This window comes from Manis pentadactyla, chromosome 1 (assembly GCF_030020395.1).
Source record: "Manis pentadactyla isolate mManPen7 chromosome 1, mManPen7.hap1, whole genome shotgun sequence".
Taxonomy (NCBI): Eukaryota; Metazoa; Chordata; class Mammalia; order Pholidota; family Manidae; genus Manis; species Manis pentadactyla.
The window spans coordinates 175,613,425-175,627,358 of NC_080019.1; the positions used below are offsets into that span (position 1 = coordinate 175,613,425).

The 13,934-nt window shown below is 48.9% G+C and overlaps 1 protein-coding gene across 3 annotated transcripts in view; it reads right to left on the minus strand.

Annotated features, from left to right (window-relative positions):
* Positions 1-33: 33 nt before the first annotated feature.
* The window catches only part of GPR156 (G protein-coupled receptor 156), a 95,639-nt gene continuing 81,738 nt past the window's right edge, over positions 34-13,934 (minus strand). For all 3 annotated transcript variants that reach the window (XM_057503033.1, XM_036883475.2, XM_036883473.2), the window contains exons 8-10: positions 13,058-13,294; positions 7,162-7,320; positions 34-3,179 (exon numbers count right to left, since the gene is read on the minus strand). In XM_057503033.1, the coding sequence (XP_057359016.1) occupies positions 1,839-3,179; positions 7,162-7,320; positions 13,058-13,294 (1,737 nt within the window). In that variant the 3' untranslated portion in view covers positions 34-1,838. The remainder of the gene's footprint in view (positions 3,180-7,161; positions 7,321-13,057; positions 13,295-13,934) is intronic.

Here is a 13,934-nt window from a genome sequence, read left to right on the forward strand (position 1 = left end):
GAGTCCAGGGTCTCCAGGGTCTCCACCCACTGGGGCAGGTGTTTCTGGGATAAGAAGCTGCACAGGGAGACCACAGAAGAATCTCTCACAAATGCAAGTCTGGTAGAAAACACACTTGGAACCTGACTTGATGGCTGCTGTGTGTCACCTCCTTTGGGTGGCTCAGCCTCCATGCCCCTCCTTCCCAGCACGAGACTAATTTCTGAAGAGCTTGCCTTGGGAGCCATTTCTCTTTTATTAAGGTGTCACTTGGACAGCATACAAACAGTGCAAGCAGAAACTGCAAACCCACACACAGAATAAATTATGACATTGTATTTAAAAGTGAACGATAGAAGAAGCTATGCTACCAGTAGGGCCTCCCAGTCCAGTGTCTGGAGATTCAGGAGGTGTTGGCAGCCCTTGAGAGTCCATAAGGAATCTTCTGTGGACATTTGGAGCCAGATGCCCCCTGACAAGCTTATCAGTCGAGGCCCAAACTCCTGCACACAAACGCGGACACACACTGATGCACACGTGGGGAGCAGGGGCGGGGGGTGGCCTGTAAACAACCTGCCCAGCAGCAAGCCAAGCGGTCCAGCTGTGCTTTCTCTGTGGCTCTGGAGGCAGACAACTCCCTGGCTCCCCTGGGAGATGCAGGTAGGCCCCTGAGGCAGTGAGGCAGGGAAAACCAGTTTTGTTAGCCTGGACTGCAGGGTGAGCACATCGCAGCTCTCCTACACTACCCTTTGCTTTACTGGCTGTGGGCAAGCCCTCCTTGGCCACTCTCCAGCAGTGTGATGTTGGGGAAGGCACCTCTTCTCTAAGCCTCATATTCCCCAGAGTCCTCTTGTTCCCCATCTGTAAAAATGGGAACAAGAGTATCTCCTTCACAGGGCTGTCATAAAGGATTACTCAAATTTGATATTACCAAGTACCATGCCAGACTCCAGGGAAACGTTCAAAACTTGTTTCTTTTCCTGCCTTTTTCTCTCCCATTTCTTCCTTCCTGTTTCTCTATCTTCTATTTCTGGGTTACGCAGCCATTGGTGGTCATGTAACCGCAATGATGCCCAAAGACCCTCTAGGCATCCCCAACCTCTACAGAGATGCTGGTGCCTGATTTCCTGGGACGAAACTGCAGCAGCAGTGGAGCCAAAGGGGTGGGCCACAGGACAGTCTGCACCTCAGGTGCCCTCTGAGCCCAGGAGAGAGAAGTCGTGGAGACCTGATAGTCTCAGGGATGACGGCGAGGTGCCATACTGATGGGAAGACACAAACACCCAACAGTGGCACAGAGGCGGCTCTGGGCTGAGTCTGGGCAGAAGCTGGGACTTGGGGTGGTGCTCTTCACAATCTTCTGCAGAAACAAAACTGTCCCCTGCCAAGAGTGGGACACCCAGGGATGTAGGAGAGTTATCTTCCTAGCAGGTCTTGCCTACCAAAAGGCTGGCTCGATGGGTCAGGGCCCACAGGTCTGGTTCTATAGCAATTTCCCTTCCATCTTTCTATCAGACCGACCACGCAGCCATCCATCTGGTATACATGAGAGTTTTGTAGAATGGATGACCAGGACAGAAAACTCTCTGTGCTCATTTAGCACCTTTTATCCAAAGCATTATCTTTTGTGGTCAGCTGGAGTCTTTTCCAAGAATGCTGTGAGGTAGTAACAAGACAGGCAATACCCCTCTTTTGAAAGACCAAGAAGTGCTCAAGCGAGCATAGCTAAAACATGGTATGGGCAGGTCAAACACAGGGCACTGGTCTGCTCCCCAAAGGCCAGGACAGGCCTTCCTCCTGCAGGCTCCGTGTGGCTTGTCCTGGACTGACCTCTACATCCAGACCTGTTCTGCTGCTTTTCATACCAATGTGGGTTTCAAGTCATCTTTGAAGTTCACAATAGGCTTTGAGTGGGCCCACAGCTTCTCCCAGGAAGCCAGCCCCCCAGCTGGCTCGGGGTCTGAGTCTGAGGAGCCACTGTTGCTGGAATCAGAGGAGCTCTGGAAGCAGATTTCACAATAGGGCCGGTGGCAATGGCAGAAGAACTCATCTGAGCTGCTGGACTCAGTTTCAAGGTAGCTGCATGGACAGTACAGGGAGGGGCAGCCTGGGGGCCCTGGGGCCTGCTGCTCAGGCAGGTCTGGTGAGGCTCTGGACGGGTGTGAGACAGAGGGACACTGTGCCTGGCTAGGACCAGAAGGCTGGTAAGGAAAGGCTGCACAGCTCCCTCCAGCCCCTTGGGGCTCTGTCTGGCTTTGTTTGCTGCCCTCCAGGGTGCCTGGCTTGCCTTGAGAGTCTGGGAGTAGTAAAGGCTTCCTGGAAAAGGGTCTTGGTACCCTGGAATCAGCAGCTTGGGGATCCAGGCAAGGGCTGTCCCGATTCTGTGCATTTAGTCTACTGTGTGCCCCAGAAACAGTCCTATTGGCCCGGTGCCCCACATACGAGGGCACAGAGCCCTGGAAGTGTGAGCGAGCTTGCTGTGCTGCCCGCCTCCTCCTCACCATGTATGGGCTGAAGCCCAGCTCCTTGGACAGCGGCATCTTCTGGGGACTGGAGGCAGCACTGTGCTTCCAGAGCTGGTGGGGGCAAGATGGGGAGGAGGAGAGGGCAGCCTCCGGGCCCACACCCAGATCTTGTAAGACTTCCTGAAGCTTCTCCCTGATCACTGAGTTGACCCTTGACAGCCGCTTCGGGGGCTCCTCTGAGTTCTCCCCCTGACCCTGTCTCTGGGGAACAGGGCCCATTCCACCTGCTGTGAGACTCTGGCAGGGTGCCATGGGTACCTGGTCTCTTCTTTCTGTACCGTGGCTTTGCTTAGCTTGTGGCTTCTGGCTGCAGCCCAAATTTAAATGATCAGAAAAGTCTTTTGAGCAAGAAATTTTCTCCTTGTGCCCTGGGGAGGAGCTGGCATCCCTCACAGGCCCCTCCTGGGTTTGTACACTTGAGGAGGGCACTGAGGTACTGTGGGAGTCCTGGGCGGCCACACTGGTGTCATTCTGAGAGTCAGAGGGGCATTCCAAAGGCCCTGGAGCTGCTGGTCCATGGGCAGAGGCTGCAGCCAGGTCGTGCTTGCTCCAGGCAGAGGCGGGCAGGACAGCCGCCCCTGGGAAGTCATAGGTGCACTCAGTTGACATCAGCCTCACTAGCTTCTCTTTGGCATTGTTTACTTGTTCCTGCAGGCTTTCAATCATAGCATTTTTCTGTAAAATAAAAGCAAAGCCATCAACAAAAGATGCCACCGAGGGTTTTCACACTGTCTCCCATGGTGGAAAAAGCGAAGCTTCAGAAGACCTTGGTTTATTTTTTGAATGCCAGTCCCTCTGTCTAGTAGCTGGTGCTCTTAGGCTCTGCAGAGGTATCTCTGTGAGGGCAAACCTCTTGAGCTGGTGCGAGTAAAGGGTTTCGCACAGTAATTGACAACTGGTGCTCAGTATAGGTTAGCCATAATTTATTGTTGGATGACCTAAGTGCCCCTTTACGTCCCCAGACTGTGTGGCATTGTCTGTGACAGGGAGGTCAGAGGAGGCAAAGTACAGCTGTTTTCTGGCTGCTGCAGCTCCCTCTCACCTTTCCTCCAGGCTGGGAAGCTCAGCTCATTCTGCAGAACGCCAGTCCGAATAATATTTAGGATGGCCCAACTCTGGACTCACCACACTTTTGCAAAATACAGATAAATTTGTGGGGACAAATGAATGAGGAAACAAGTATTTTGCCTCTTGCTAAACAGACTAGAAAATGGGAAGAGCAGAGAGAAGGATGGAGATTCCTACAAGACTGGAGGCAGCAGCAAGGGTGGGAGGGGGTGGCAATGAGAATCTCAGGTTGGTGTTATCACCCGCCTTGGCTGGGCCTCGGGGATAGGAGGCCAGAGCTACCATTGGGCACTACCCGCTGTCCACATCTCCTCAAAAGAGCAGGCACCTGAATTACCCGTCGGTGGTACAACAGCTGGTTCTCTCACTCAGACCTCGTGTCCACCTTCTGGAATTTCTGACGCTCAAAAGGCAGTACAGTGAGGAAGAGAGCTGCTGGTCTTGGGGCGGATGACACACAGCTGAGGGTTTGGGGAAGGTCATAACACGAGCATTGTGTTCTAGAAAGTGCTTGTCCAAATACCCAAATGCTGCCTCTTTGTTGCCATCCTCCTTAGAGGCTGAGATGAGTATTTGGACATCCATTTATTATGCCCTAGAAATAAAAGGATGTTCCCCTTCTTTAGGGTATCTGATACAAATTGCCTGTGGACTGAACCTCTGGCTTCTGCTCAGGTTGATATGGGAGAATTGCCCAGGAGTAACCCCTCAAGGGAGCCGTAACTTAAGTAAACTAGTCCCTCAACAGTCTTCTGGCAGCAACTCCAAGGCAGATCTACTGCTCCCTACTTACAAGCAGGAAGGTGCATTTTCTGGTCATTAGTACTCCCAGCTTCATCCTGGTTTAGTCTCCTTTTATCATCAGGGGAGAGTCCAGGACTAGTGAGTAAGTGCTGAATAAGCGGAAAGGCCAGGCAGCTGAGCACCTACCTGCCTGCCCTCCCTCTTCCCTGCCGGCAGAGCAGTCAGGCTGGGTGCTGCCGGGAACTGTGCATGACTCAAGGACTCCCCGGAGCAGGGTGGATGAGTGACAGGGACACATTCACTCAGGCTCTTTGTGGTATCTGGGTGGTGCCAACTATTCCTCTGAGGCGCTCACGGGGTGACTGCAGGCCGCACAGGCAGGCCCCAGCCGTCTTGCTCCTGAAGCCCACCATGCACATTCGGAGGCTGGCTTCAGGGGGCTCTACTGCCTCAGACTGAGGAAGAAGGACAACTAACCCAGCAAGCAAACTCTGGGGGCTGCCTCTCTGTGCCTTATCCACGAATTCCTCTGGGTACACGAAAACAGGATAAACATCAAATTGGGATGAATTTTCTGCCCCCAGCACACCCAATAGCTGAAGCTCGCTGGCTACAGATTTAGAAATGTCAGCCTAAACACTAAATTGCCCTTCCTTCAGAAAAGGAAGCAGGGCTCTGTTTTCACATGGCTGCATACTAATTAGAGGCGTAGCGTGGGGCACTGCCATTGTGAGACCAAAATCTGGCCTACTAGGGCAGCTGCATTCAAATGAGTTTATTAATCATTGCATTTGATACATCTGGGGTGCAAAATATCCACAGGTGTGATTCATAAGGTGCAGGCTGTAAGGAGAAGTGGAATCACCCTCTTGTTCCTGTGGTTCTGGGAAGAGGAGCATGTCCTCTGCTGCAGAGAGGAGGAGGCAGGGTGTCCTGTCTCTGGGAAAGTGCCACCTGCCGGCCTCCATGCAGCTGGGAAGCCAGTGATAGATGCTGCCCCAAAGGGCCTCTGGGGGACCCCAGCCATAGGGGCCATGAGAAGGTAGACTGCCCATGGGAAAGTCAGAGGAGGGCCCCAGGGCAGCAGAGGGCCTGTGTAGGTGGGAACTGCATCTGAGAAGCTGGAGCTGGGGTTTGCGTACACATGGAGGCAGGAGAGGTACTCGTGTTTATCTACAGGGTAGTGTTGGAGTTGGGGGTTCAGACATGGGAACCCCTCTAGGCCTGGAACAGGGCCCTCGGACAAGCTGCTGGTTCTCAGGCCTGTTCTCAGAAAGATGTTCCAGATGGAGGGTGTTGGGTGGAGGCCAGCATTTTACAACCTATGCACCTGCTTCCTCTTGGGCCCTTCCTGTGCAGACTCAAGGCATCTTTTCAGATAAAGCAGATTCAGTCACTGCATGGGAAACAGAGTAGCATGGTGGAAGTACAAAACGCACATCCCAGGTTACCATACGGGAAAAGAGTCAGGCCACTTGGCTGTTTCAACATTAGTCGACTATGAATAAGAATCATGCTGGCTGTTCTCACCAAGTTTCTGGGCTTCTCTTTAGCTGGGGAAAAAGTGCTTCTTTGAAGACTTCACAGAATATCAAAGGCAATGCTACTCCGTTGCCAGACAGGAAGAAAGTGGACTTTGAAATAAGATCCTGAAAGTTTCGTAAACAGTAAGGCAATGGAGAAGGTATTACTCTGATGGATGAAAGAGGTCCAGAACTGAGGGTGTGGCATGAGACAAGAGGGGCCTGGACAGGGCACCTGAGGAGGTTAGCCCCTTCACTGGCTGTGTTCCTTAGGTCCCCATCACACCATCCTCTCAAATAGGGACCACGTGTACCCACATGTCAGTCCAGTTACAAAAGAGCATAGTTTTCTAAGTAGCACCTACCCAGGTATGTTCTTTACTGAAAAAATAAGGAATATAATTTAGTGTGAAACATCTAATTCCTCTGGTCCCCGTGCCTCCTTCCTGAGGCAGGGAAGCCCCCAGCTTGTCCATGTACTTTCTTCAAGCCCACACCACACTGCCCAATTTTGGGAGAGGTGCCAACTCTGGCTCCAGAATAGAAGAAAGAAAGGCTGGGGGGTGCTTGGCCCCACTTTGGTGCTACTATGATATCCAGAGGCCCTATTCAGCCTTCTTCCCCAACCGTAGATACTTCACTTCTTGACTTTCTGGGTTAATAGGATGATAAAGATTTCTAGTTAGAACCTGGAAAAGACAGTCAGGGGCCCCATAAGATATTGGAAATGAGGGCAATATATTATGTAAAGAAAGAATGTAACATACAAAAGAAGCCAGCATCCACTACCACTCAGGGCTTTTACAAGGCTGTTTCCCCTGCTTGCAATGCCCTTCCCTGCACTCTTTGCCTGGCCAATTTGTACTTGACCTTAAGCTCTCAGTTCAGAGAGTCTTTTCTGACACTCTAAATTAGGTTTCCTTGCCTTTACCACTCATTATCCTCTCTTACCACTCTGATTTTTTCTTCATAATTCTTAACACAATTTATAATTATTTGTTTACTTGACCAATGTCTATTTCTTCCACTGGACTGTGAGTTTCATGAGGGTATGGACTATACTTTTTTGTTCATCAGCACTTAGCACAATGCCTGGCACACATCTGTGCAATGAATGAATGAAGTGGGTGAGGGCCAGCAATGGGAGGGCCACTGGGGAGAGGCTGAGGTTTTATCTGCTGCTAAGGGAAGGTGGAGTGGCTAGGAGGTGGGGGATGAGAGGAGAAGAAAGAATGTTAACAATGAGACATCTGGGGCCACTAACGTATGACGTGTGACTGGAGCTCTTTACAAAGAAATCCCCAGGCAGGGGTCGAGCTTACTTCTGTGAGGAGTCTTTCCATGGAGTTTTTCTCTCCTCTAGCATGACAATTCTGTTCCTCACCATACTGGGTATGGAAGCTTTTGCTGGGAGTGCTGAAATATTTGGCCATGCGTCTGATTGTTTGGTTTTCCTCTTCAAATGCCTTCCATTGCTTCAGCTGTTAGATAAAAGAACACATGTTATTTATTTAATTACACACCCAGAAACATTCTCTCACTCCTCAAAAACACCAAGGAATGACAGTGTCACTGATCCACATATGTACAAACTATTCTCTCCTCAAATGTCATTTGCTCTGGAAAGTTTATAGTTCATAGACGGTAACGGCAGAAGGCATAGAGAATGTTAAGGTTACATCATTCTAAAAATGCCAAAGGAAGAAGATGACAGGTAGATAAAATAAAAGACTCTTAGCTTAATCCCTCTACCTACCTATTTTGGACTGGTCAAAGAAAACTAGAGTTGAAGTACACATTGAAAGCCATATTCTGAAGCCAGAGTGTAGGAGATATGACAGGGATAAGCAATCCACACACTGTATATTTCAAATGAAACTGTTTTTAGTTGTATGTAGCTGCTCTTAATTTTTCTCATTTGTTGAGTAATGGTATACATACTGCTATGGAAAACCCAGTTCCTTGATGGTGGTCTTCTAATCTACGTCAAGAATCAAGGCTCGAACAGATAGAGAACCACAATGTCAGTAAAAAATCAGTCAAAATGATTGCATGTGAGATCTGAGACCTGACCATCTTTTTCCTTGACAAATGAGGAAAGAGTCAGGAGTACGACTTGTTGAGGCCCACACAGCTAGTGCGCAGCAGAGCCACAGCTGCACCCAGGGCACCGTGCCACACCACATGTCCTCAGTACAGCTGATGGGGAGAGAGACGGGCAGGGGGCAGGGCTGTCCTAGGGAAGGCTTTTCAGGAGAAGCTGGTTTTGAGAAAAAAAAATTCCGTGGAAGCACGGGCTGGTTTACTTTAACAGGGATGGAAGTGAGCACAGAACATTCACAGACGGGCATGCTCCCGAGCCTTTAGGATACTGTCTCTACAGGGCGAATGCCAGTGACATGAATGTCCAGGGAGGCCACGGTGCAGAAGGCTTCTCTTGTCCCTTAGGAATTCTAATAATTAGAAGTCCTAGTGGTGTCCACTGGCTACTCTGGCACTCTGGCTCCAGAACTGATGCTGAGGTATCTATGAGGACCCTCACAGTGTCCTGGGATTTCCTTGCCATCTCATCAAACAGCTACTAAGCTGTGATATGGAATGTAACCCACATAGGGTGAATCTCAGATAGTATTCTAAATGCTGCCACCCATTTCAACCCCATATTCTCACCCAAGTCCTCTTGAGTCCTTCATTGACCTGACCTCTCTGAGCTCTGTAGAAGCATGAGTCCTTGGTATTATCAGGAGTCTGTGAGACCTGTGCTGGGTCAGGCACAGGGACTTCCCCTCTCAGACGCCATTCTTGAAGGCCCCTCGCCAGGGTGCCAACAGCACCCCACACACTTAGCACCACAGGGTCCTCTATGGAGCAGACCTCCAGTGTTGTTCTCTTAGCACAGACCCGACCCTCATGTTGTTGGAGTGCCCACATAGGGCCCCTCATTTCCTTAGCAATGCAGTTTTTCCTTTATTCCCTCTGCACGGTTACTGGAGGGATTGGTCAGCACTGGTGTAAGGGCACCTCCAGGTTTTGGTCTGTCTCACCCTAATCTTGCCAAGTGGAGCTAGGGTACCCCTTGACTAAATCTCCCTCCCCTGCCCTAACTCCCCATTTGTTAAGATCCTGGTCCTTGAGCCTTGACCCCTGGTCCTTAACCTTTCTGGAATACAGCTGTAAATGACCCTCAGGGCACAATTTCGGACCTCTGCAGGGCACTTCATCCAGAAGGACAAGCATATTCTTGCTTTCTCAGCCTCTGGGCTATGTGGTGTGGTGGGCTGAATAATGGCCCCCAAAGATGCTCCCTTCCATCCCTAAACTTGTGAATATGTTACCTTATGTGGCAAAAGGGATTTTGTAAGTGTTACTGAGTTAAGGATTTTGAGATGGGGAGAATATTCTGGATTGTCTATGTGGGCCCAGTGTAATCACAAGTCTTCATAAGAGGGAGACTGGAAGGTTGGAGTCAGAAAGAGATGTGACCGTGGAATTAGAGATCAGAAAGAGAGATTTGAAGGTGCCACACTGCTGCTCTGAAGACAGAGTAAGTGGTTGTGAGTCAAAAATGGAGGATACTCATAGAATCTGGAAAAAGCATGGAAAAGGATTCTTGCTCCCCTAGAGCCTTCAGAAGGAACAGAGACCAACTAACAGCCTGACCTTATCAAATAAGACCCATATCAGACTTCTAACCTCTGGAACTGTAAGATAATAATAAATCTATATTGTTTAAGCCATTCAATTTGTGGTAAACTTTATAGTAGCAATAGGAAATAGTGGGTTTAAATCTCAAGTCTTTACCAGGATATCCCTGAGGCCTTTGGAAGTTCACCCTCTGTGCCTCTCTTACCTCCTGCCACTCTCCCTTTGTTTCAGTTTGTGCTTCCAGAAGTTGCAAAGACGTGTAGTGCTCCGAACATACACCATTCTCTTTTACACCGCTCTGCCGCTGGTCGTGGTGATTCCCCATCTGAAATCCACCCATTGCCTTTCATCAACCTGCTCAATGAACTCACTCCTCCTTCAAGACTGGGCCCAAGGACTCCTTTTCCTGAGTAAGTGTCACCGAGTTCCCAGACAGACTGAGCACCCCTTACTCAGCAACGTGTAATGCACCTTCCTCAAACACTTACCACATGTATTACTATTCCTTTCATCTACTCCCAAACAGACTTTGAGGTGGGGCCATGGGTTTTAACTGCATGCTCCCAGCAGTTAATAAGTGGATGAATGGATACATGAACAAATGTTACATTCTGGCATAAACATGTAGGCATTTCCTGAAGGCCTGTGTAGCAAGCTGCTGGATCCACGTGCCTCTTCAGCAATCCTGCACGTCACCCAGCTCTCTAGTGCCGCCCAGCTGCCCTGGGGATCCTGTGCCTTTGCTTTCAGAAGTCCCTCCCATCACTGTGCAGCCTGAAGGTTCAGTAGCAGATGGCAGCCCACCTCCCTGTTCCTTCCTCTCCCTTCCCCTCCCAGGGAGCTCTCCAAATCCAAGTTTTCTCAGTGGTCCTACTCTTCTGGGGATACACAGTACAGGTCTCCAGGGAGAATCTTTCCCTTACCAAAGGGCACGGAGCCAGAGGGGAAAATCAATTCAGGGGTGCCTAAAAAACTGACAAATCTCTGTCACTTTTATATTTTGAAAAATAATTTGCCTCCTAAACCTAAAATACAATCAACTATACAATATATTTTTTAGTATTAGATCATGGTCAGTGTAAAGAGGCAAAAAAGCAGGAGACAGAAAACAGAAGAAGAAAGGTAGACTAAGAGACAGGAAGCTCAAGGCAGCAAGGAGGAAAAGGGGGATTGAGACAGACAGCGGGAAAGAGAAAGGCCAACACTGCCCGTCTGCCCGTCTGCCCAGTTTTGGATCCCCTAATCATTCCATTTCTGCCCTGCTTCCACAAACCAAGTGCTCATTGCTTAGCAAGCCTGGAAGTCAGGTTTCAAGCTGAACTTCATTTCATCCTGCATTTTGATGCCTGTATGTAGATGGGAGCGTGCCTAGATATCACCACTGATGGTTCAAACACCAAGGATGGGGAGTCATGCCTCTGAGGCTTAGGATGCAAGGGGGACAGAGCCAAGTGTGAAGAGAGGAGATATAATTAGGACCACATCATGGAGGCTGGTGATTCACTCAGTTTTCAGACAGACATCTTGTTTCTGATCAGGAAGGCTTTCCTCTGATTGCTCCTTGGTGATTTCTTTTGTCCGATATTATCTTGTTCCATTTCAGAGACTCCTTAATTAGCTCTAAATTATATCCCTAGATCTGTTCTCCATACTTTCTTATCTAGTCTCTCATTTTTTTATGTCTCCTTGAATTAATTCACTAATTCAGGAATTTGCCATGTTTAATAGCCTATTCAGTGCTTCTACTGGGACATTGAATTTAACATAATATTTTTCACCCTTATTCAATATTTCATGATCTGTGATTATGTCCTTTCCATGATGATTCACTTTAGCAGAAGAGAGGCAATATCCCTTGAATCCTATTGACAAGATAAATCAGGTATCTTTTAAAAACTTCTGTTTTACTTCAGAGGAAGGCAGCTTCTCCAAATCTTCAGAACTTTGTGGGCCTCTTCTTGTGGACTGAAGAAACTCTTCATAGGCCCTTTCTCCCTGAATTTATAGCTTTACATGGGAAGAGCTATAGTTTCTTAGTATAGTAAATATACTCTCTTGGCTTTTCCCTCATGGTCACAAAATGGTTGCCATCTCTCCAGACATCACAAACATTCACAGTTAGGAAAAAGGTAGAAGAGGTGATGCCAGCCACATCATTAGCTTTTTCAGGAAAGCAAAAGCTTTCTCAGAACTTCCCAGAAAACCTTTAGTGTTCAAAACTGTGTCACATGGGCACCCCTAACTATAACAGAGGCTGGCAAGGCAAGTATTTGGCTCTTTCAGCCTATCTAGTGGAGGCAAGCCAGGAAGAGCAAGGTTGGCAATGGCTTGATGGGTCAGCAATCAACAATGTTGGCCCCAGGGTCTAAATAGGTGGACTACTTGGAGGCTCTCCACCAAATCCACTTCCCCGTCTCCCAGGGAGGGGCAGTCCTTGCTTAGCCCTTTGCTGCTACATCCCAGACAAATAAGCCTCAGCTTTCATGGCTTCTTTAAATCCAGTTCTTCTAATTGTACGATTCAGCAAAGATTCCTCTAGTTTCTAGCCCAGATGCAATACCCAGCATTGGGTCTTTGTGCTACTGCTACAGATTTGTCCATATTTGTTTATTCTGTTGGGTATTTTAATGAGCATTTATGAAAAGGAAAAACAGGTAAAGGGCCTATGCCTGTGTCACACTGTGCCCCAAAGTGAACTCTTCCTATTCCTCAGCCAACACTTTTAATTACTGATTAGCCCCCTCTATTCGTAGTCAACCAGAAGCTGCAATGGGATCAGGATGGGATCTTGGGGGAGCAGTAGGAAGAGGGAGGACTTACAGGGGAGAAAAAGGTGAACTAGAAGGGAAATAGGACAAGTGCCTACCGTGGACATCTGTGGTTCACTGGTAGCCTCTGGCACACCATGAATAATTTAATATCACTTTCCTTTCAGAGCCTATGGATTCCTCTGCCTTCCCTCTGACTCCTTTTCTTTCACTTTGCTTTCTGGGTATTTCTACTACTTTCCTCTCTCATTTGTTTTTTTCTTATTGTCCATACTATGAAACATATTTTTATTGAGGTTTTATGTCTCTTTATTAGAAAAGGAGAGAAATGTTCTATACTTTCCTCTCCTCTGATAAAAGAAAATATAGCATTTTAAAAGGTGGAAGATTTATACAACCTGAAGAAACACCAGAGTATAGGAAAAGCATTTTAAACTACATGAAGTTCCCTATGAGTTCTTCCCTGTGGATTTGCAATCCCAAATAGGAAAGAAATAAAGTTTCCTCATTCCCAGGCTAGTGAAGGACATTTCTGAGGGGCAGCCCACCAGGGAGGGAAATGGGCTGCTGCCTGGCCACTCAGCCTGCCCCCCTTACTGACCAGGAGCACAGCTGTCCTTCCTTAGGAGAGCGACAAGGGAAGAAAAGAGGGAGCCAGTTCACTAGGAACCTACCTTCCTTCGGACTCTCCAATAAATACTACCCAAAAGTCTTCATAAAAACATGAGCAAATATTTATCATGCCCAGTGAAGCCCCTGGAGTGAGGAAGAGGATGGGCTCCATCAAATTCTCCCTGGGGCATACCTGGGGAATGAAGATGAAGCAGTTGATTGTGGTTGTGCAAACAAAGATGCCTCCAGACGTGAGTCCAAAGACCAGGTTGGGCCAGGTGTGCAAGTATCTAGTAACCACAAAAAGAAGCCCAGCAGCCAGCACCACGAGGTTGACCCCAACCATGATGGTTAAAGACTGATTCACAGGAGGAGAGCTGACGTGGTCCGTCAGGCCAGCCAGGTAGGCACCATACAGCAGCAGCAGGCCCTGGAGGCAAGAAGAGAATGAGAAGTGAAGTAACAGGTTGGGGTCAAAGAGCAGTAGGGATGGGGCCAATCTCCTCACCTGTAAAATAGGGACAAAAACACTGACCTTAAAGGATTTGCTAAGACGGTGCATGGGAGGCCCTTCGGGTGGCCCCTTATACCTGGGACGTGCTTAAGGAATGTTATTTTCCTCTCCTTTCCTGAGAATTAGTTTATGGCAGCTCAACAAATCAGCCATCAGACAGAACTCTGCTGGGATGAGGGACAGGATGGTGTGGGTGGGTGGGAGCCCTGCAGAAAGGGCTGCCAGGCAGTGGGCACACGGGCTTGGGGCGGTGAGGGCTACTGCCGCCATTGTGTGGCTTTGCGCTGCACAGACCTGAGGGGCTCGTGGAAGCTGAAACAGTCTGAGGATGCGCTCTTTCTTCTAAGTTTCCCAAAGGCACCACCTGCTTGCCAAGCCCTGCACCTGCAAGACTGCCTCTGTCTAGAAGGGATGTCTTTTTCTGATTTACACAGAGGACCTCTACAGGCTGGCCGTGGCTCTGTGCCAGAGGGTGTTTATGGAAGACGGAAAAAGAGGAGAACAAAGGCAGGCTGGGTCCTGGGCAAGACTGGGGCCGGGCACGGGCAGCAAAGGC